This window comes from Sylvia atricapilla, chromosome 1 (genome assembly GCF_009819655.1).
Source record: "Sylvia atricapilla isolate bSylAtr1 chromosome 1, bSylAtr1.pri, whole genome shotgun sequence".
NCBI lineage: Eukaryota > Metazoa > Chordata > Aves > Passeriformes > Sylviidae > Sylvia > Sylvia atricapilla.
Genome location: NC_089140.1, coordinates 41,657,196 through 41,682,347, shown reverse-complemented (window position 1 = coordinate 41,682,347; position 25,152 = coordinate 41,657,196). Strand labels below are relative to the sequence as shown.

At 38.6% G+C, this 25,152-nt stretch overlaps 1 protein-coding gene across 1 annotated transcript in view; it reads right to left on the bottom strand.

Annotated features, from left to right (window-relative positions):
• Positions 1-1,568: 1,568 nt before the first annotated feature.
• CMTM8 (CKLF like MARVEL transmembrane domain containing 8) overlaps positions 1,569-25,152 on the bottom strand; it is a 35,852-nt gene continuing 12,268 nt past the window's right edge. Inside the window, exons 2-4 of the mRNA XM_066320260.1 lie at positions 8,745-8,918; positions 4,693-4,809; positions 1,569-2,082 (exon numbers count right to left, since the gene is read on the bottom strand). Coding sequence (XP_066176357.1) covers positions 1,999-2,082; positions 4,693-4,809; positions 8,745-8,918 — 375 coding nt within the window. The 3' untranslated portion in view covers positions 1,569-1,998. The remainder of the gene's footprint in view (positions 2,083-4,692; positions 4,810-8,744; positions 8,919-25,152) is intronic.

The window sequence follows — 25,152 nt, the reverse complement described above, 5'->3', positions numbered from 1 at the left end:
AAGGGCTTACTCTGACACATAACATGCAGTTGCCATGACAGTTCTAGGTAAACTGGGTGAAACAGAACAGAACTTCCTCTTAGATCTACTCTCATTTACTACCTCTGTTCACAAATGAGGTCTGGCTTATGAATTTAGACCAGACCACTGTAGTTACTACAAAATCTTGACATGTTTTTGCAAACACAGTCCCATCTTTTGGAGTTGAAATAGATACATCAAATATCAATTAAGAAAGAATTTCTATTACTAATGAAGTTTTTTTACTGATGAGAAATCACTGATGAAATTTTAATTCTGGCTGTATTTCTAGTCACACTTTGTAAGTTGGCACTTGGATCATTTAAATGCCTTTGATTCTTTTTTCTCCCAGCGATGGAAAAGACCATACGGGATTTCAATGACACATTTTATCTGTGTAGATAAAATGCAGAGCTGGTGGCCATTCTTCCTTCTCACAACTGGATAAATTTAGCAAGCAGCAGACAGTCTGACCTATGTTGTGTAGGCCAAATGCAATTTGCAAACAAGTATAGGTTTTTAAATAATATCTTGGCTTCCCTTACACTGAAATCTTATGACCAGCAGATAATCAAGAAGAAAACCATGTGATCGAGAAGGGAATTAGCTGTTTGCTGATAAACCTTCTGCAAGGCACATATGTAAGTAACCACACACCATTTAGTTACAAGGAGAAATAAAGAAGTTCTTTTTCAAGCAGTAAGGTTTCTCTACTATCATGTATTATCAACCAAATAAGCTTTTGAAGACTACAAGGGAGTCCAAATCTTCTTAATACAAGAATAAAAAGTTCGTCAGTCACTTTAAATGAAGAAAACTTTAAATAACATCATAAAATAATCACAACCTTTCACTCACCACATAATTCCTGGAAAAAATCCTTAGGTAATTTGTATTTGAAAGTAATTTTCAAAGGTATCTGTTTTGAAAGTCATATTCTGTCATACTTCTGCTTGATTCAAAGTTATTTAAATAGGAGTACCAACTTCATTTGGTAAACTAACAAGTTGCAGATGATGCCAGTAGACAGGAAAGGAGGGAGGAATTTCCTTGCTTGTTGCACTGATGTCTTGACAATTCTGTGTATTTAATCTTTGTATCATTTAATAGGACTTAGAAGCCCAGATTTTAATAAGAGAGATTAATGGCCTAATCTGAGGAAGAGAAAACCCAAACAACCACAGCCCGCTGAGAAACAAGAAGTGTTACCTTTAGCCAGAGATCTGTGATACCCTCAGTAGGTTAAGCACTGAGCACTAAGGGAGTGTTGTCTGGGGTCATGTTTTGGAGCCTGTTGGATCTGAGAAACCTGTTAAGATAATGTGTTCCAGGCACATTATTTCTTCAGCTTTGGACTGAGCTTCAGGCCGACAGTAACAGGTTCCAAAAGCAACCTCGTGATGTCAAAAGCTCTTAGAATATGCACACTGACAAGATCATCAGAATTCTTGGTAGTATATATTATACTCTGAAAAAGTCATTTTAGAAAGCAACCTTCTACTCCCAGTTTACAAAACATGTACATTTGGATAATTTATTTATTTTTTTTAACTTTCAGGTTGTTTTTTTTTTTTCTGCACAATGTCACTTTTCACACATAACAATTACACAATATCAATCTTAGTTTTGGTAGCACTCAGTATCAAAAGTATACCTGTAACACTTAGAAGTTACATTTCCAAACATGGCACATCGAGTAAGATTTATTAAAGGTCTAGTAGTAACAACTATACAGTGTCTAGAAAAATACCATGTTAATTTTATAAGAAGCAGTATGAAATTTTATTATATAGTACAAAGTCACGTTTAAAATGTCTCTAAAGATGGCATTATCATAAATAATCATTTGATCTCAGTTTATATTGTGTCAATTCTAAGAGAAACGTTCAAAAATACCTCACCCCTCTTCCAAGCTTTTATCAAAAGTGAATAATCCTCAAAGTAGTTTACACTACAGAATTGACTTTAACAAAGTATTTACTGCAAAGTTCGTGATCTCCAGGATATAAAGCTAAAGTATGTATTTCCAGCATAGCAGGAGGTAACCACGAAGGCGAAGAACTGTAGAGAGAGAGGAAAACATAGATTAGGAAATAAATATGATCGAGAGCACTGTCATTTCTAAGAAAAAAAAAATAGTTACAGGACTTGAGGAAAAAGGAAAATAGCAAGCTGACTAAAATGGCACACTCTCACCTCCTTGTACTTGTGTGGCCACCACAGTCAGCACTGTGTAAAAAGTAACCTTATACTAGGCATAGAAATATGGGCTTGAGCAGACAAAACATGACATATTTCAACTTTTTTTATAAATTCCTCCTTACACTGCCTCAGTATGGATCGTACAGATTGGACTGCCACCAATCTAAATACTTGCTAGTTTTAGAGGCCGAGGAATTGTCTGTGGGACTGTGTGAGCTCAGGCTAACACTCCTGCCTTGCTGCTGTGTTCCAGATATTGCCTACAGCCCACCTGTACCTCAGCTTGCCTCAAAGTGCATCTGTTTGCTTACAGAAAAAGCTTGGATTCAATTGCAGGCCCAGACATGTTCTCAAACAGCACTGCTGATAAGGTTACCTATTCCAGAGGTCCTCTACTGATGAATAAAGATACTTCTCAGTGACAGCAACCACACTGTCATATTACTACTTAGTCAGAAATTGATAACAGAATAAGCCTTCTATAGCAGGCCAGATTTATTTCACTTGCACTGATAAAGTCCAATTCAGCACTAGTGCTTAAGCTCCTGTTAATCACTGTGTGTTGTTCAAAACAGACAATATTCAACACAGACAGATATTCAAAACAGACAATATTCAACACCAGAATGTTTTGTGCTAGTAACTGAACCAAGTAAAGCTGTCACTGCAAATCAGATTAACACCACTTTTCTAAGAGGTGAGCAATGATAGGACAAGAAGGAACAAACACAAGTTACAGGATGGAAAATTTCAATTAGATATTAGGGAAAAAAAAAAAAAAAAAGATCACAGTGTGAGTAATCAAACAGGCATTGTGGAACAGCCATATTTGGAAATAGTCAAATTCAAGTGGACAAAGCCGTGGTAGCCTGATAGGAGTTAGCCCTGCTGTAGGAGTGGAGAGAGTTGGACCAGATGACCTCCAAGAAGTCCCTTCCAGCCTAAAAATATGTTATGATTCTACAGTTGTTCCTGGCTTATATGCCATCATTGGCATGGGCAGGCACTGCTGAGCAGTAAATCTAAGCCTTTCAACAGAGGGCTCTTGGTGAGCATTGTCTCATGCAAATTTAATCTGCAATCCTAAAAAAACTGTAGATGATGATGTAAAATCTTATTACAATAAAAAAACCCTGTAGCATTCTTCTTTTTCCAATTATTTTGTTTCTTATTAAATAAAAACTCCATCTAAAACCTTTCTAACAGAATGACTATTGGGGATAGATGATTTGCTAAATCCTCTATCCATGAAACCCTTAATGGATTTTGAAAGCAAGAATCCACATTTAATAGTTTATTTAGACACTGTGTTAGATAAACATTATTAGGAAGTATTAGAAGAGAATCCAAACCTCCCATGAGACACTGAACATTCATGCATTTTGCATAAAACCTGAATCAGCATGGAAGCTTATCTAGCACCAAGCAAGTTCCTGTCAGCTGCAGTGGCTGAGTAACAGATCTGTAGTTACAAACTGCCAAGAGAAGACCCGGAACACCGCTGAAATGATAGGGATTTAATGATCCAATTCCCAGGACAAAAACAGAGCAGGTGTTCAAGTTCCTGTGTTTGTGGACATATAAAATAAGCTTCAGACAGGATTTGTGAATAGTCAGGAGGACAACTGCAGAAGCATGAACACTCAACAATTTGGAATTCCTGTATACAATTGAATTTGACTCCTGTTGCCACAACATGAAAAAAGTTTTTTTACAACTCCCTTACCTTTGCTAGTGAATGCATTCACCTAACTCAAAAAGTGACAAGGCTCTTTTCTGTTCCTTTTTTTGTTTTGTTTTTAAGTTATTTTTCATCCACTTGGACTGTTTTGGATTTCTGAACCTAAGTACTAAGATAGTAATGTCAGAAGGATTAGTGATTTCATCACGTTACATGATTTTTCACGCGCTGCCCTTGCAATTCAAAGGAAAGACTGTCAAAAGCTGAAGCCGTAACGGGAAGGTCATTGTGGAAACAGCAACAGCATTCCAGGGCTTTCCCCAGGGTGCTGTGTGGGCAGTGTGGACAGTGGCTTAGCCCATAGGAAGCTGAATGCATCTTATCCATAAGTATGCAAAGTTTGCTGAGTTAGTTTCAACTGCTTTTGAAGTAGTCCAAGTGCATCAAAGTGACCCGATGCTCACACAGTCTTTTTTGTCTGCTCTGATGTGCAGGCTCTGACCTCAGCCAGAGAGCTGATAATAAATGAGGGCAAGGGAGAAGGAAATCAGTGTGATCCAAAAAAACATGACTGCCTTTTCTGATGTGACTGTCATCTCCTGGTGGAATTTCTAGTCATCTCTAATAATTATGAACTAAATTGCAGCTACTTATAGGTTTTGTGTGTGACCTGTATCACTCTGCAGCTTTTCAAAATGCAGAATACCTGCAACTTCAACCCACACTTCCAACAAGCCTTCATTTGCTGTAAGTTTATTGGAACTGATTCAAACAAAAAATGAACTCACTGAAGAAGCTGCCCAGCTGTTGTAATTGTGATTGTCCAGATCTTTGGTAACTGAAGATGCATCTACAATGGCAGCAATGAGATACAAAACAAAGGCACTTCCATTAAAACACAGACCCTGTTGAAAAGACAAACGTAAGTTATTACATATGCACAGGCATTTGTTTTCCAACATTGCAAAACTCTCTTCTGAAATACACTGAACACATGCAATGTGCACTAGAAATGTCATTCTTAAGTATTTTTGCCTTCTTCCATGTTTCTATCTGTAAGATTAAATTTTAACTGCTTTGAAGATGCATAAACATTGGACCATATTTTGGACAAACTGTTATCCCCACCACACTAAATCCAGGAAACTCTTAAAGTTAGTGTACTGTGATTTTCCAAAAGTGAAAGTAAGGACTCGGTTTGTTTACCTCAATCTAAGGGTTAGGCAGTAAGACACCACATGATAAAAACAATAAAAAAAGAAACAAGAAAAAACTGCATTTTGATTACATTTCTAATCTACACAAAAATAGGAATCAATGATTCCTGCCATATGGATAATATTTATAAAGCTTCCAAAACTTTGTTTTCTATGCTACTGAGAGAGATAAAGAGGGTGATTTTTTTTTCTCAGTTGTATTCTTACATCTCTCAGTATACCCTTCCCTTCTGCCTGTTTTTAAGAAGAGGAAGAAACAGGTAAATCCAAGGAGGAGAACAGTCTGAGTGGACTACATTGGTCATCAAGACCCATGGCAGATGCTGCATTTTCTCTTTCAAGAGGCAGAATTCATGTCTCAGGATACTTATATTTATTACTAAGAAGAAGCAAAGCAGATGACAATGACCTCACATAACACTACAGAGAGCAAACAAAAAGTTTGTTTGGTTTTTGCATGCGAGAAAGAACAGGAAAGGAAGAGAGAACAGATGTCTAAGAAGATGAAAGAGAAAAATGCATGAACGTTTTTTTAAAGTACATGATTTTAATACTTTGTCCATTATTTTCTCACTACTAGATCATGGAAGTTTCTTCTCATTAAAAAAAAAAAATTAAATCCCCTCAAACTCCACTCTGCTTCTTGTCTAAGGCATACAAATTTGGTGCCATGTTTAAGTGGAAGGCCTGTGACATGCTTTGCATTGAGTTACAATTGCAGGAATTGATAACCCAATATAGACCTGGTCCTAACGTTGTACATAATCATCTCCCTTCAGCTTCTGACCCCAGTTTTGCACTCCAGAGTGTCACACAAATATAACCTTTAACTCTGTTGCTCTAGTTGTTTAAATAGTGCCATACTGGTGCAGCTCCAACTTACTAATTCACACCATGTGATCCAGTGGATGCTAGGAATTTATGCCAATTACCTACAATTTAATTCACTGTTCACCAACTTTGACAAAATCTAAAATAGGCTGCAGCTCAAGAAGAGAAGTTAGAAGGAACAGTGGAAAATATCCACTTACCCTTCTGCAGGGAACTGGGCTGGGCAGTGCCTCAGCACTCAGATGGACTGGCCCTTGATATTTGATTCACACACTCACAAATGAGTGGGGATTCATCTCACCTATATCAGTTTCTCTAATAAAAGGCACTATGTCTATCCACAGATCCCACCCCTTGTTTTATCTGGGCATTACAGCAATAAAATATCATACTGTCAATTTCAGGATGAGATGCCAACAATTGGCAGGTTCTGGTGTCTGTGAAGCACTGATTTAGAAACTCCAAATTTGATTACCTAGAGTATTTGTTGTTATTTTCAGATTTACCATTCCAAAAAGACTCAATTACCCTGGAAAGCTACAAATCCCTGCAATATCTTGTCACGTAGAAAAGAAAAAAGCACATAATTTCTGAGAAGTGCTGCTCTGGGAAATAACACTGTTGGGGAAGATGGAATGCAGTGCAAGCTGATTGGGTCTTTACTGCCAATATATTACTCAAACCAAATGGTTAATGCTAAATTACCATCTGCTTCTTAAATTCAAATTCACTAGATTTTAAAAGCTTCCATTGATTGTTTTAGCAAAAAACTTGCACTATGAAGGAGAGTCAGTTTTGAAGCACATCTTTTGGGTTAATTTGCAGTAAAAGTAACTGCATCTTAAGCAATTTGGTAATGTGCTTAACCTGCAAAAAGTGAATTTATGACAGAGAGGTCCAGATGTAATTTTGGATACTGCATACAATAGAAACAGCTTGAGCTAACTGTTGCCTAAGGAGGCAGAGCAATAAATGGCAGATACTGAAATTCAGGATTCTTCAGGGAATAGAGTAAAGGTGGATGTAAACTCACTCAAAAAGGTGTGGTCAAGCTCTTTTTAACAAAGATGTTAAAAGCACCTCTCTGAGAAGAGACTCAATGTTCCTCTTGGCCATACAGGAGCAGTAGAGGACCAATTCAAGGGCTGTTCCCAAAAGCGCTTTTAATACCTTAGGGCAAAACAAGCTGTAACTCAAGGATCTTTTATTCATTTTGTATTTATTTTCTCTTTATATGACCCTTTCATATAAAAGGAGACTACCTTTTGGACTCACATTTATGGACCTCTCCAATATATTTTGAACTCAGAGCAAGAAATACACTCAACATGAAATAGAAACAAATCAAATATTGCAGTTTGCATACCACATAGATCAGGGGCAACTCACTTATTGTGCAGTTGTCTCATAATAGTATTCAACTGATGAAAGAAGGGTAATGACCAAAGCTTTATTCAAATGGATATAAAGATGCTTTTCTCTTTGAATGTACTTTACTTACATGTAATGCAATGGGGAAAAAACATCCCCCATACCTTTAAATGTACCCAGACACATTACTGCTGTAATTGAAATAATCCAACATTTCTACAGCAGTGATACAGCCTTAATGGTAATTGCTGGTTATGAAACTTGAAAATAGAGAAGCTATCTGAACCTAATCCTGCTTGTTCTTATTAGTAATTGCTATAGTTGGCTATTTATTGCAGCAGCAAATGGGAACACTAAAAGAGAAGAGTATTCTAGTATTCAATTTTAGTCACATACACAATATAGCTGATAACAAGCTGTTAGCAACATAGAAGTCAAATACATTTCATCATAAAATAACAGAATTCTAGTCAATACTATTTAGCTGCTAAAAAAAAACAAAAAAAAAAACCACAAACACCAAAACCAAAAAGAACAGTATGTCACTGCATCCAACAAATGCTAAGATAAAATTTATACTGATTCTTAGATGGGTCACAAACAGCCACTTGGCTGAAATGACAATGACTTTTAGGATCTACCATCCTGAAGACCAAGCTGTTATGCAAATGAGGAAAAAATATACTGTTGAGAGTTAGAGCTGGCCAGGTTTACTCAAACCATAAAAACTGGATCTGCATTTTAAGTGCCTGTGAATTTTTTCTGTAATTACAGTAGCTGTTTGTCTGATTTGCTTTAACTCTTGAGCTCAAAGCAAAGGATTATATGGTACATATTTTATATATATATAATTTTCAGCACCATTTTCACAGTAGACTACTTATGGATTTTCAGAGTGGTGCTACCTCTGAACTATCCTTGCTTTAACTTTAGCAGAGGAAGACTCATGTTTTAAGAGCCCAACTCCTGCTTCTAATGCATGATGTTGATTCCAGTAGGGATTTCTGCTGTTTAAGCCATATGGCCAGGTCTGTTAGCTCAGAGGCAGCAACAGACTCATTCTTCATGGGATGTAACCACTACAGAGAGAAAAAGAGGTCACTGTGCATAAGCATCAGTCGCACACGCATTAAAAATCAAGTCACTGCATCAACCACTGAACAAAATGGTGAAACATCACAGAAAAAGTGTTTTGAAAGTGTCTGGCTAGTATAAAAGTTAAACACTGCCATTATGCAGCCACACAGCAATTAGGGAAAAATCTGCAAAGGGTACAAGTAGAGTTGGTTAAATATACACATAGAATGCACTGATATTTAGAGTACAAGTAGAGTTGGTTAAATAAACACATAGAATGCACCAATATTTTATTATATTCAAAACCCAGCAAACCTGAAACAACAAAGAATGGGTATATTTACCACCATGGTCCAGGGCACCTGCGGGATCCTGGTGTAGGTCATTGTCATGCAGATGATCAGAAAGAAGACGGTGAGAACCCAGTAAAACACAGCTACAAACATCACCCAGCCAAAGGCTGGATACAGAAAGTATTCTGTTCCAGCAATCAGGGTCCACACCAGCAGTCCCAATACCTGCAAAAGTTATGGAGAAGAAAGAAAACTGTTACACAGTTTGAGGTCAAGGAGCAACATCACTGCTGTTCACATGAACCATTTGATGAGCTGAACTGGGATGCTGCACTGGCAAAATACTGATCTAACAAAAAAGAACATATAAAACTTGTTTTACTGTGGCAGGGTGTCAAAAGGGAAAAGCATCTTATCTCTTGATTTAGCTCAACCTTCAACTACTTTGGAGTCATACTTGCAGTGGCTTTACAGCTAGTTCCCAAAAGGGTTGATTATTGTAGCTTTCTTGCTGATGTGCATGAAAGCAAATACTGCTGTTTGGCTGCCAGCAAAGTCACTTTAGAAACAACAGCCTGTGAAAGACAACTGGGATTTTCAGGTTCTATCTGCCACAGTCACAGGTAACTTAGCAGCTGGAGTCAAGCTCAGAATAGTCCACACCTGCTCTGTGAATTGGCAGGCACCACAGATACAGAACAACTCCCAGACCTTATTGTAAAAGGTTGTAATAAAATATCAATAGCACTACAACATATAACTGTAACTGGAGAAGAGCAAGTCAAATTGGGAATGTAATTATATTCCACAGTTCTTACAGCATTTCCCAAGTGACTTGACTCTAAGTAGTAGACAAGGACTCACTCAAGCAAAGTCCTCAAGCAAACCAGTCTGGGGCAAAACCCTCCCTCCTGATGTGGCAATCTGTTCAGATCTAAGACATAAAGAAATACGTGAACCAGAGGTTTTAATCAGAGGGTAACACATACTTTTATGTATGTTTTAACAAACTTTTAACATAGAAAGCTCTCCAGTTTTATCCACTGTTAAGTGATCTCCAATGCATTAAAATGAATGAGGAGCAAGCAGAACATAGGTCAAGTTGTATGCCACAGGAAAAAAAAAAAGTTGTGTGTTTTGCAAGCAATTAGGGAAATCTTAACCATAAATAGAAAGTGGTATTTTATACCTTAAAACAAACAAACAAACAGCAAAGCCCACCCCACAAACTTTATTAGACTCAGATGTGGGAACTAAAACTCCTGTATTTGTAACAAGGCAAATATCTTTCTGCTATCTGGAGTATGGTGAAATTGCCTAGCAGTGAGAAATTGAAGGATTTCAAAATTAAAGCAAATAGCAACACATTTAACACGTAACAGCCACAGCTGGACAGTCTAAAGAACCTTCTACCCCAATATTCTATCTCCAGCAGCAGTTAGTACCAGACATCTGAGGAAATACATTAAAGAATAGACCATGCAACAGTAATATTTCCCTGGACTACCTTCCTCAGCTCTCAGGACTGTGCAGTGGTGATATCTTTGTAATCAATAGACCCTGGCAGATGATAGTTTTGTTACAGGTTCATTTGCACAAGAGCTGACCCTATCCCCATGCAAGCTGCTGGCCATGGTCACTTTTACTCCTCTATTGCAGAACTGAACATATATATAACGTTTAGACATTTCATGTTTACAAGACAAAACTATACTGTTAAAGAAAATTTATTTTAATTGGCCCTCCTACCACCTTACATCTGTTTATTTTGTCTTCAATTCATCCTCCAAATTGCCACACAAACTTAATTCAGCCCTCTACCGTGTACGGCCAGTAGATTTGATGTATATTATTTGTACATCCATCTACATCTGCATCATGCATACATAAAAATACTGTGAAAATGTCTGTTTTATGGTTTCTTTGGAGTTTTCTTTCTCTCTTAACAGAGAAAGCATATAATGGTCTGTTTAAGAGCATTTCCCCCCACCGTTTTCACCAATCCATCAATTTCTCTTCAACAGGAAGCTCTAGAACTGGCTCAGACTGGATAAAAATTCCTGCTTCTCGCAGCATACCAGGGGAGGGCAGCATTGCCTCGTAAGAACAGCTCAAACACAGTTAAGTGGAACCTTTAAAGCACACTATTTTCAATGTAAAGTTATCTGTTCAGCAATGCTTCCCGTAGTTAATTTTAATTCTACTTCCAACAACATTTTACTAATAGTAGCAATTCAGTTAATAGCACCTCAAATTGCATGAACTACCCAGAATCAGATAAAAACCAACTCAATTTTAGTGTAACAAGTGTTTCAAGGCTAAACAATTTTGATAGATTGTTCAGCTAACAAAATACCATTTTCTTAGGATATAAAGTTGTTTTTCATTACATCCATCCACTTTAATCCAAATTTAAATTCATCATCCAGAAATTATACTGATAAAAATTGATCTCATGCTTAATAAATAATTATTAAAGGCAGATTTATCCTAGATCTGAGTGTCTTATAAAATACCAAGAACAGAAATTTCAAAGGTGAGAAAAAGAAATTAAACATCATTAAATACTCTGCTTGTAAGACAGCACTTTTAAATATAGACGAATATGAAATGCACAAGACTATGAAAAATTTTTACTATTAAATGTAACAAGATTGATAAGGATACCTCAGCTTATATAATGGATTATTGTTCGAAGGAGCAAAATCTTCACAAGCAGCAAATAATTAAAATTAAAAAGGAAAATTCTGAGGTTGCGTGAGACCACTAATCTTATGTTACCACACACTAAATCTAGCAAGACATTCCCTAGAGCATGAGTATTCATGCTGGACCCTGTTTTTTTCCAGTAGTATTCTAACCTGCAGTTATCACCCCTCTTTCAAGATCATTTTATTATTTAGGTGGCTGTACACCTCACATGTACAATTCTCCAAAGAACTGGTTTCAATACAAGTTTTTAGTTAGCTTGTATCAATGGCAAAACAACTCACCAGGCAATTGAGATGCACCACAGATGTTACAGATTTATATTCTTAACTGGTTCCTGCATCGTAACTTTGATGGGTTGCATATTAGAGCACATTTGACATTTTCAGTTAGATCCAGATACTCTTACAGCATATTACTGGAGCTGACAGGCTAAAATAATATTTCAGATTCTTGATTAGACCTGAAAAGGTCAAATCAGCTCACGGTCAACAATTCACTCTGTGTAGTTAAATGATATGGCAAATGGTTTCGCTGCATATGTAAACATATGCAATAAATTGATTTAAAGTTCACACTGGCCGTCAGCCTCCTCAAAATACCTCAGGAGCAAAAGGAATACAGACATCTAGACAAGTCTTCCATGATTAGCCTGGATTCTCATGGCATGTTAAATACTGAGATTGCTTCTGCTGTGTTATACACGTGCCTTGTAATTTTCTGACTGTCCCTTACATGACAGGTTTGCTGTTCAACAGATTAGTACAAACTGGGTGACACTCCTGTATCTGCTGGAGCTGAGAATGCCACTTCTCCTACTGGTTTGGTATCACACCTCCCCACTGGGAAAAACTGGACTATATTCAAATGTCATCTCAACGAGCATCCAGCGTACAGAATCTGGCAAGTGAGTGATAGGTAAGCAACACTGGAAAGCCAAGATCAGCAGCAGCTGGGGAGTGCCTGCAGTAATTCAGGGAGCACAGACAGTGCACAGCCACCTTCCCTGCTCCAGGTCAGCTCAAAGACAAAGGAGAAAGCTCCACTCAGGGACTGGGAAAGGCCTGTGTCTCATTATGACCAGGTAAGCCAGAGTGTATTAGTAATGGCTAAGTATTTGACTTTAATTTATGAGCCAGTCAGAATATGCTTCATTAGAATTACAGTAACATACTACTATCCTGGAAAAAATAAGCCCAAGAAAGGGGGAGGGAAAGGCATCAAGAAGGCCCAAGAAAATAATGCATGTGGTAATGATGAGAGGAGATGCTGAATCCTAAGACTGTAAGGGCTCTACCAACCAGGTCTGGTTTTTCAGGTCAGATGGGAATGGGGTTTAAGTGCAAGACAAAGGCAAGCAGTTTTCTGTTGTTTATGGCAGGTTCTGATTTCAACTCAGACATTTATTTTGTGGTCATTTGGCTGCTGCTTGATCAGGTACCTCCATTACTAAAATGCATTAATATGTCAAATGCACTAATGCATACTTCAGCAATTGGCAGATACCATAAAAAGGAAGTAACTTGGTGGCAAAATCCAACATTATTGAGTGTGCAGGTTTAAAATTAGATGCTTAATTACATATTCAATTCCTTAAATAAATGCCATAATTCTTCTGCCGTGTTGAGAACTTCAAAAGTATCAGATTATTTAGTCACTTATAAAGAAAAAAAGGGCTTTGTTGTCGGTACATGAGACACATCTTGTCTCCTGTCACAAGTCAGCAGGTATAAAAGCAGGTGCGAGCTTGAATCTGTGTAACCAGTTTTGCTTTTTAAAGCAGCTTAAGAACTGCAAAGGCAAATTTGTACTTGCAACCTGCATTTTAAAAGGCTACAATGTCACAACTCCTCTGCAGCACTGCCAGGGTTTGGAATTCTCCAGCATTTCTCCTGAGTGGTTATCTCAGCAACAGGGTTAAAAATGTGTATACATCCTTTCCACAATAAAAGAAGTCTCATTGTAGCAGAAATTACAGGACAAAAAACGCAAGGCTTATCTATTAAAAAAAGAAAAAATAAAAAATAATTGGCATGTTTGCCCAAAGCTTTTTCTATCCTTTATCCAAGAGATGCTTCCTGCGACCATAAGCACTGCAGGATTTATAGCGAGTTGCTGCTGGCACAGATGAAAAGGATGGCAGATGGATATGAGAAGAGCTGTGCATTTGCAGCACAAATTGCCTCCTGTACTCAAAACCACCTAAACATGGACAGCATCCAGCAAGGAGGATGCAAGACATCTAGCCTCTTCTTCCTAGCAAAGGAGATTTATGACTAGAAGACAGAGACACCGTTCTAAATTATTGTGCATCATTATTTCATTACTAAATAACAAGTTAGGAGCTACCTTAGCAGCAGCAGAAGCAGCTTGTGAATGTCTCAACCTCCATCCTTTTCTCCCTTGCTATGTATCAGGATGGTGCTGCTGGTGTGGTTTTTAAGGAGTTTTTAAGGAAAAAGAGAATTCTCCCTCTACTGTTCCTGTAAAACATGTCCAGGATAGTCAGTCATAGGAACAGGCAGATTTAATTGTTATTATTTCCAGCTGTTTTTATTTTACAGATTTATGGATTTATTTGCAGATTATTTACAGATACAGAATTACTTTTTGTTTTGTTTTGAGAGGTTTTGGGTCATTTTAATGTTTTTTATGTGTTTTCTTATGTTTTTACAATTCAGGCAAAATGGTGTCAATGTTTGCACTGCACTTAAAAAGTGTCTTTAAATCAAAATTTTTGTGCACTCATACCTCATCCATGAAGTAAGACACAATTCCGCTGTCTGCCACTAGAGCGAGCACAATCATTGCTTTTTCCTTTAGGGAAGGGGCACTTCGCCCAGCAGTAACATCGGAGCAATTTCCACACAATGCAACCTCTGCAAATTCAAAAAGACCACTCAAAAGAAGTAAAACATATATATGCATATATATGTGTGCGTGTGTGTACAAAAAAAATAATCTTTCACAAGGGTAATTTCAAGTTTGAGTGTCTTCCCAAAGAAACTTCAACAGGTTCACTTCCATGCCAGATATAAAATCAACATCAACTGCAGGTTTATCCACTAACTGTCAAAATAAGAACACTTGATGCGTTTTACTTAAAAATAATTGTATAAGAAAAAATAAGGTGAAAGCCTATGATTACTGGACAAATCAGACATCAATCCAGACTAAAATACAAAATATAAAAATCTTATTTCTGCTGCAGTCAGAGAAAAGGTGATGAGCACTTTTTTAAATGGAAAGATTCAAACTTAAAATATTTCTATTAACACTGAGTAAAGTGGCAAAGATGATGAAATCCAAAAATGTTTTTCAGGTACAGTTTTTAGAGATGCAAGAACCTCGCTTAAGTGTCTTTGTAATTTCAAGTGCCACGTGAATGTACTCTGCAACAATCTAATCAATACATTGCCTTACCCTACTGCTTCTGTTTCTCAGTCTCAAACTTTTTTTTTTAAACTCTAAACATTACAATGAGCTGACATCAGCCACTCCCTACTGTCCTGTTCTCATTAGATTTTTCAGGGCTTTGCCTGCCTAGAAAAAAAAACTTAAAATGCACAGTGCTCACAGAAGCATGCCAGTGGTCATAGTGGACATACCAATTTTATAATTTGCACACTACAACACTTAGCATCAAGCTTCAGCAGCAGCTACAGATCTCATGTGTCTCCTAGCTCTGAAAACACTTCTGCTGAACAAAAGTCCAAAATTCAGCCTCTTCTACATTTCCAGAATTTCTAAAAATCATCTGAATACCGGTTTAATTACTTTCAAGCAACCAGTTTCAGTGTTGAATGTTCCCACTCGTCCTCAAGATGTCTGTCATGCTCTCGGTGGCAGCAGCAGCACACGCCCCTCACTGCAGGTTAAATGGGCTTGAAATAGCGGCAGTACTGACCATCACTCCAGAGAACCACTCCCCGCAGAGCTGCTGTGTAGGATAGATTCCCTAAGAAAGAAAGCTGCTGAAAGCAGCACGTGCCAAAGTATTTTCCAGAAGTATGTCTTCATCAAAGACTGAACTCTCTTATCCCAGAGTTTAGTCCAAATGCTATGACATGTCAGAAAACCTCCTGACCTAGGACTGAAATGGGTGAAAGCCTTCTGGCAGACACTTCATTCAATAGGGAACACACCTATTCCGGAATGAGACTTCCAGACTTCTGCTGCCTTTCCCACAGCTCCACAAAACAGGGAAGTCCTCCCACACCTACCCCAAACCCCCCAGAAAGAGTCCAGGAGCACCTCTGTCTAAAAAACTGGGGACCAGACCTCCTCATGAGTGAGCCTGTAAAGAAAGTCCAGTCCTGGTGTTCAGATCGTGTCGCTCATTATCCAGACCAGCCATGCAGGGAGGATGCACTGAACCGGCCACGGCATGTGTAAATAAGGGTATCAGCTTGCACTTCCAAAAGGAGTCACACTGGGAGGCAGAGCCAGCACTCAGGAACTATAGCGTCTCATTGGAAAGAGCAGAAAGAGGGAGGCATGCAACTGAGAAACCTTTTTTTTCTGATCAGAACGGGCACTGCCCAGGGATAGAGACAAGAGCACCTGGGCAAAATGCAGCAGCACACCCAATTTCCTGTCACCTCGGTAATCTACCACCTACTAAAAGGTGTAAATCACAAAGGTACTCCTCTACTGTAGTCCATGCATGAGGAGTCTTCTGTGATATGGTGCTCCAGCTCACTGCATCTGGCATCCCAGAAAAATAACTCAGGGGTGGGAGTCAGTAAGGAAATCGTGCTGTCCATGCCAGCAGCATATTACAGGTTGTTTCACCTGAGAAATATTCATGGAATGTGTGAGACTAGAGCTAACACCAGTAACACATTAAGTTTAAGGAGGTAGCTTATATTAAAAAAACAAGAGATGTTTTCCAGAAAATACAGACATACCACATCAGAATTATGAAATCACTACAACAGATTTCTTACAGTTGCTCAGGAAGTTCTATTAATAACTAGAGGCAGAGTAGTGGATATTCAGAAGGTAAACAAGAAATAAAGAGTTTGTTCAGGTAGTAAATTTTGTTCATGTCATCAAAAATGTTACAATGGAAGATTAGAAACTCTTAGGAAAAAAATAAAAGTAATAAAAACCTCTACCAAAGAGAAGATATCAGAGTGCTTTATAAATCAATGGTGTACACACTGAGTATGTTCTGCTCATTCCTCCCTTCCACTTACAAAATGATTCAGTTGGATTATTCAAGGCACAGAGAACAGTTCCTACAAGAAAAGAAAGTTAAAGCTGGAAAAAAGACAGATCCAATTTTCTGTTGAAGACTGAAGGAGGATATGGCAGAAGTCTGCACAATGTCAGGTGAGAGAAAGAGGGGAGCAAGGAGTGGATTAGGACTTGTGACACAAGACGCATCCTGCTAAACTATCACACAAAAAGATGAAAAGCAAACATAATGAAATGGTCTTTAAAAACAAAACAAAATCAAAAAGAAGAAAAAAGCCCCACCAAATCACAGAATGCCAGAGGAAACATCACACACACTCCAGGTCAGCCCTGTCTGTATATATTACATACATACATGATAGTCAGGGTAGTCAGCAATCTTCAGCACTGGAAATTCCTAAATGTGCAGTTTGCTAGATGTTAGAAAATCAGAACAGAAAAGAAAAGCTTGCAATACATGCTCCATCTTACAGTCCCCCCTAAGTTTTCAGTATCAGTGACTATGAGAGACTGAGCTAAATAGACCACTGACCACATCCATTACTTCCGGCTTTCACTTACCTTCCTTTCCTGCAAAAAAACAAGGACTGGAAGGTATAAAAATGTCGATATAATAGTATGAGATGATTACATGAATATATCATTTGTTTCTAAAGTAGAATTACAAGAAATAATCTCAAGCAACTGTGAAGAATCTGGCTTGAATTGTATCATCATTAAATTTATCTTCTCAGTAGAGTGGATGTTGATCATTAACAGGCCACTAAAATGTGTACAAAGCATAAAGATTGGTCCTTGTCCCAGGGCACTTTCCACATTAAATGCTCTGGAGTTTGACGGCTGCATTCAGGAGCACAGTACTGCTTATCCATGCCTGTAAATTCTAACTCAGTCTTGTGTGTTGCCTGGGGATCTGCACACACAGAGTCATTTATATAGGTTACTGTACACTATGCATACATTAACTAGGTATCAACGGTGCTACCCATCATTTCATCTCAAGAGGCAGCAGAAGACAGCCTTGTCTGTGCCCATCACGTTCTATAGTGTGAAAGAAGTACCTTGATGCAGAATGCTCTGAGATGGACAGCCAGGAGAAAGACCTGCAAGCTCAGAACTGCTGCAGCTGACTGGGACCACACTGGTTACTGCTATCAGTGGCTCCATCAGGGCCACAGTGTAATGTAAAAATAAAGAGGAGTGGTACAAAAATGCTACTGGAGACAAGCAGCCTGGTCTAAGCAGCACTTATTCACCTCTCTGGAAGGGCACCCGGTGACACAGTGCAAGGCAGCGACCTCCACAGTGCTCAATCTCTAAAGGTCGACAAGAGCATCTAAACACCAAGGAGAGGAGACAGCCCGGCCTCTTATCTAACAATCCCGAGGGTTGTTACTTGAAAGGAGCGCTGCTGCCACTCCCTTTTCCTTCCATTTCAATGAGGCCTGGCCGTGGCAGGGGTTTCTCCCACCACCTAGAATTTCCTAGAGAGAAACACCATGATACGGTGCAGAAATGCTTGTTGACTCCAAATTCACTGCCTCCTCCCAGCCCTGTCAGGAAACTGTGAAGTGGTACCGCTACAGCAAACACTGCAGCATCATGGAGCTGGGAATTACTCACCGGAATTGCTGCTACATTTTGCCCTTCAGCAGCAGAGAAAGGAGAATGTAAAGTAATAGCACATTAGAATCAAATACAAAATAATGTGCCTTTTCAGTTACTTTCTGAGCAAATTTTCATTTAACCATGCCTTCAAGTATGAATTTTAAAGCAGACAATTACAAAGCAGTCACACAGAGACACACAACGCATAGGATACGTATTTCTTTGTTTCCTAGTTGCTGCTTTTGTGCAGCCTCTAGAGGTGATGGCTTTTTTAAGGAAAAACTTGAAGATTCAATACAAACAGCTTCAGATTTAAAAGTAGCGATTAAATTCCATATTCCAGTAATTTTTCCTGTTCAAAAGTCTGCTTATAAATCAAGATAGGTGAAACTGCTGAAAAGGCTGAATACTTTTTTATTTAATGTTCAAATATTAATACATTTTGGAATTCTGAGTAGAAGCTGTAACTTATTTCTTTGACACTCAAGTGTTAATTAACACTCCTCTAAACAGTCCTGTCCTCATACAGGCAGTAGAGAAGTAAAAATAAATCCTACATGACCCACATGAGATGCGGGGGCAATTTACTGAGCTGATTTGTGAGGAGCCTATCACTGCACTCATACAATGCCATATGATTTAGTTGATTTAAATTTTAGAGCTTCATACTATAAAATGATCTGTAGATTTGAGAGCTCACAATAGTCAGGAACATCAGCTACTTGGTGGAAGGACTTAAAAAGGGCTTAAAGCTTGCAGTGCTTCTTTGAGGCAATTTAAAATTAAAAAAAAAAATAGGAAGACCACATTGGCAGACTTTTTGAATTCCTGTTTTGAGACATGAAGCTGACATTCGGACAAAGGAAGAAGTTTCCTCACCAAGAATGTCAGATGATGATGAATTTCACATCTCTTCTCAAGACAGAAAGGACTTCCAGAGTGCAGCTGCAGTTGAACTCTGGGATAGGGTTGCCCCCTTCCAGCTCAGGAGCTTGGGTGGGGCAGACAAAAAGCTTAACATATTCCTTTTCCTTTACACAAATGCAGTGACTGGTTCACAAACACATGAGAGATTTCCTGAGGAGGACCACGGGCTTTCAAGCCAAGTAGTAGAGGCATATTTCTGGAGGTGAAGACCACAGCATAGCCCTTAAGTTACGAATACTATTCCTCCTTTATAAAGCACTTATACAAATTAAATGTGCAGGCTTAACTTGCTGTGTTCACTGAATACAATGTTCGTTTCTTGCTTTTGGGAAGTGCATTGTGAGGAAATGATTGTCCTTCTCTAAAAAAAACTGGAAAAAATGCAGTAATCTTTAACTGTCTGTAATCTCATTTTACTTTTTCTTTTATTATTTAAACTGGAAAAGGGCAGAAGTAGATTCGGAGTTCAAAAGAGATACAGGGCCATTTGTGTCTGTCTGAACATGTCTTCCCCAATGTGACTATTTACTATTCTTTTTTATTACTACTACTGTTTCTTAATGGAGCATGACTGCAGGAAGGATTTGTTCTTCTGATCTAATAAAACCACATACATGAAAAGTCGTCCTCAACCTTGATACTGCCTCTTCTATGAACATACAAACTCTTCCTTTGAAAGAAGTTTTGCAGCACTCTATCTTCCTCCCATCTTCCCTGAAGGGATATAGTTCCCAAGGGTAGAAAACTACCAGCTTCTCAATAAATGGCAATGATTTTGTAAGTTACTGTTAACATTGAGTGCATGTGTGCATGTGAAATAACAACCTGCAAAAAAAAGTCATTTTGCCATGGTTTGTAAATTAATAAGGTGAACTATTTTTAAAAGAGAATTCCTAACAAGGGTTACTTATGAATTATGACTGATTATTTATGTAGTTCACTTTGTTTAAATGGTGTCTACATTCTTCAAGAGAACAATGCTGTATACAGCTGCTTTATTAATAATGTCACTGGCTCTTTGTTGCTATTTTTACATATCCATCTTCCTGTTAGGCCATCTAAATAGAGATGCCTATAATTAGTGGGCATGCAGCATTGTTTCACAAGTCTTAAATGCTACATTAAAATAGGAAGCTTATTACTTCTTTGGGAATAACATTTATTTTGCCCTGTATTTAAGATACAAAGTCATAAAGCCAGATAGGATGCAATGGAAAATTCAAAGGGAGTATCTGCAATGAAAATCTTTTGCTGCATTCTTCATCCATTTAAACAGGAGGAAACCCTTAACTGCTAATTCAAAAAAACCTTTAGATTAAAAGTACATTTTAATTTCCACAGCTGAAACCCACAAAAATTGATTTTGTACAATAAAGACTTTTTTCTTGCTGTGAGACAGAATCTTCTAGTCATCAAAAGTTGAAACAATTCCCCTAACAAACAGAGGAGAAAATAAGGTGATAAAGAGATAAGAAGTCTGCATTCAGATCTGTTATTGCCTGCCTATTTTAGAAGCTTACTGTATCTCTTGACTACTTCTATATTGAGTCCCAGGTATAACAATCCAACCCTAGCACTGTGATTCACGTTTTTAGGTAAAGATTGAGGATTTAACAAAGACTCATCCACATGTTTTAGAAGCACCTCAATGAAAAATCCTTTTCCTCCTCTGGCAAAATTGCTTTCTTTCCTGAGAACACTTTGCAGTAACAACACAGAAGAAATGCATGCCCATGAATATTTAACACTTGCATATGCTGTTCTGCAGGCAATTGTGTTCAAAGACTTCACTGTCAGAAAGGACCATTTTGGCCATGTTGCCAATGGCATAAAGATTTCAACTTACAACATGGTTTTTGGAAAGAGATGATACCTTGGCATAGATGTTGCAATGATAAAATTCATCTTGTCTCCAAAAAAAGCTGCCATAATGTCTACTGCTTCCATTGGTGAAAAACCCCAGCCCACTTCTCATCTGAATTTTTCTGAAATCAGTTTCAAGTCATGTCCTTTTCCAAAATGTCCATCTGTCACCAATATATCAAAGATAACTTTGAACTAAGAGCCATATTCAAAATTGTTGACAAGACAACTGAACAAGAGATAATCACAAATACTAGCATTGCTTCGGGCAACAAGCTACATTGGGTTTTTGACTTCTGCTTTATCTTTCTCTTTATTCTTTTTGTGGTAGTAGTAGAAAGAGCTGACTTTGAAGGAATAAAGAACAAATCCAGAATTAAGTTTTCAACAGAGGCCTATTTAAGGCTTGTTACCACTGTTCCACATTTAATGCTTTGCAAGAGATGTTTAGGGTACTGAAGCAACTTTAGAATGAAGAGTCAAATGAAAGTGAAAATATTAATGCCAAATGAAAAAAAAAAATTAATTGGCCAAACAAGTAAAATAACTCTACACATCATCAATGGTTTTAGAGAACTCCTTTTTCTCAATCTTCATAACTTTATTTTCAAGATTCTGAAGAAAAAAGTCCACAAGCCTGAAGGGCTTCCCACAGCCTGTATGCCCTCCATAATAAATACTCAAGCAGTGCATGGAACATAAAAGAACAAAGTAAAAAGGTCTGTGGGATACCTGACACCCGAAATTCAAACTACCACAGTCATAAATTAAGTATACATGCATGTTTGTGGGGCAGGGTACAATGTTCTCCAACTGCTTCAATGGGCCTTATGTAAACAAAGAACAGAACAACTGGTGACAAATGTCAGCTTTCTAGTGCAAGAAAAAAGTCTCCAATCGAGGGGAAAAAAAACCCCTCAAACCATTGCCTTATCCAGATTTAAATATGTGATCAGAAATTATTTAACGTCCCTCAGATGTTTGCTCTGCTTTTGTGCCAGAGGTTAATGCCCTGCAAGGGTGACTGCAGACAAAGCTGCTCCTCAGTTACTGTATTCTAATGCTCAGTGTGTTTGAGGTAAACAAATCACTGGTTTGTGGTATCACCATAGGCTAGAATGTGAACTGCATGGAACAGCAAGGCATGGAGACCTTGTCAGCTGTCTGCATTTATGAGCTACCAGCCTGAAACCAGAACTTCTGTATTTGCCTCCTGTAATGCACATCACAGAAATGCCAAGAGCCGCTGCTCTCACTGCATTCACTCATGCTTCACTGTCCCCACAATACAGCTAATATATTTTGGGTTTTCAAGAATTTTTGATTCCATTTCTCCTCTAAATCTGATTTCCCAATACAGCTCACAGATGTCAAAATGGGTGCAGACTACAGGGATTACTATGGATTAGTGAATCTCGCATACATGAAAGTGTTTAGAGCAATTACACCTCTTGGTGGAAAGGTATTTCCCACACATTCCCCTTCCAGCTCCTCTGTCAGCAGGGCAGTTTCCTCTGGGAGACAAGCATGTTGTTAGACCGAAAGCTGGTACAACCCCCAAACATACCTAGCAAAGTGGGCCCACAGTCCTAGCCCAGGCTAGAACTTTGTTCTAAATTTCAGGGAAATCTCAGCATGACATCAAACTTTTGGACTGAAATAGTGCTGCTTGCTCTGCATCCCATCCAACCTCCACCCATCCCCTGCACTCCCAAAGCCCAGTGAGCAGATCAGGACACCAGCTCTGTCTCAGGGCACAGTTTCATGCACAGATTATGCTGTGAGAAGGGAGGACAAGGCTCCCACAGCATCGACCACTGGCTGATGAGAAGGGCAGATGAATGGGGGGCAGTCACCCTGTCAGACTCCACCACCAAACAGTTTATGAGTCAACCACCTCTGCTGTGCTCAGGTCACAGCTTGAGCTGAGGGGAACTGTGACTGGGTCAGCTGCTGGGTCAGTGCAGGCCGCTGAAAGTACCAATATCCAAAAATGCAGCCACTGGCTTTGTTGAAGGCTGTCTGCATCTGGGCTGCGATTTATGAGCAGCAAGTGATGCAGCACACACACCAAGGTTATGAGGAGGTGAGCTCTTGGTAGGGTAGCAACAGCAAGTTGCTGAGGCATTACAGCCAGAGTGAGGGTATGCTCTGCACTTGCTTTCGGGGAAAGACACACTAAATACCTTTGACTGCACACAAGCTTTTTGAATAAAAAGCCTCCATATCACTGTGCAAGCTTACAGCTTTCCCTTCCCTCCCACCCAAATGGTTCTTCTGAAAAACCCAAGCCTTTTCCTGTAGTGCTGTTTATATTATAGCATCCCAATATACACAATCAACTAAATTATATTTACTTAACTAACTTCCACACCTTTTCCCTTTTCTATTTCCTCAGATTTGGATCATGGCTTTCTTCTGCTCAGTATTTTCCTCCCTAGAATGACAATAGTGCAGATACAATAAAGAGGTGTTACCAGCCTTTTGTTCAAGTGCTCTTTGTTGAGTATTTCAGCTATTTACTGCCCCCTCAGAAGTTCCTGTTTTCCCACTGAGGGGGGAAGGGAAAGCCTGTATAATGACATGGCAGCTTTTTGTTCAAAAAGTCTGTGTGCAGAGATACTCAGCGTATTTTCCCTGCAAAGCTTGATATCAAATCAAAAAGGGAAAAATCTTAAAATCAGTTAAAAAAATTATACATATATATGAAGTAGTACTTTGCAGATACCCCTTTCTTCAAGTTATAAATTATTGCTATATCAAAAAGCCCACATTCACACACACTAAAAAGTAAGCCCACTATGATGAAATGTGGACAAACACAGAGGCATGTAGTGTAATCTCCTACTGCCAAAAATATTACCGGTCTTAGCACATAAAACCAAGAAACCAAAAAGGAATTAGGGCACTGAAAGACATCACAAGCTGGGAGCTTTGGTAGTTCACACAAAGGGAAAAGGAAGAACACAGCACGCAAAGCAATTTGTCTTTGATACAGGAAAAGGCATATATCATTTGATAATCCAGTGATAAGGCAGGACAGCTACGGGACAAACCCATTTGTTGTATTGAATAAACACATTTAGATTGATACTTCTCATGCTGAGCTGTTTTGATACATAGAATTTAATAAAATCACGATGTGGATGTAAGAAAATGATCAGTGTTTCATTACAAAATAAGGTATCTCCTGGTAATGTGGTATACATGACTATAGGGAGCTTTGAAGAAATACATAAATTAGACAATTGGGTTATAAAAGAGCACGTCCAAGCAGTGGATCTGAGCAGCTTCCCTTTTCATCATTTATCAGCTAGACGTTCAAGCCAAAGAAATTGTGCACAAGATACAGGCAGCATGACATGGAATTTTGGGGGCAATCTTGGTACCAAGTGGCTTAACTGTGCCTTTTATTTTCCCAAAGTCCATTTTAGCACAACAGGTCAACACAAAAATGGTAAAAACTGTTAATTAGCCCCCTCCTAATCTGAATCTAATTTGACTGAGAGTGCTCCATGCAGGGGTACTGGAGAGGGAGGGTCTTAAGGGAGGTGATCTCTTTTATCAGACTAATCCGTGGCCCTGGCAGAAGAAACCAGTGGGAAAAATTTCTGGGCATACCCTTTCCCTCAGCACTGAAAGGAAGCAACACCAGAGCCACCCCTTAGCAAAGGCTAACAAGTGGATAGGAAATGACTGTCGACTGTCGGGAAGGAGCTGCTGGTCCTTAGGAGCCTGACAAACAATGTCAGCGCTGATTAGAGCACAGACTTCACGGCAGGTTGGCTTTCATGCTCTTTTCATTCCCTGTCCAGATATGTTGGGATGACTGAAGTCAACTGGAAATTCATAACAGGTTCTAATAGCATGAAGAGCTGATTCATTATAACCTTCTTTTCATAACGATATTGTTTGTGTACATTAGATCTTAATCTGATTTTGTTCCCACCAACTCATCCGGACTTTATTTGCACCAATCCTCAGGGTCATCTTCTTGCTTGTGTACATTGTCCATGCAATCTGTAATCTACAGAAACAGCAACCAACACAAGTCAAAATTAAGTGTTCTTTTATAATTCACTTCTCCACCATTTTTTTAAACTGAGACCTAAACTGAAGAGACATTTTGAAATAAAGCTCAGTTTTTAGA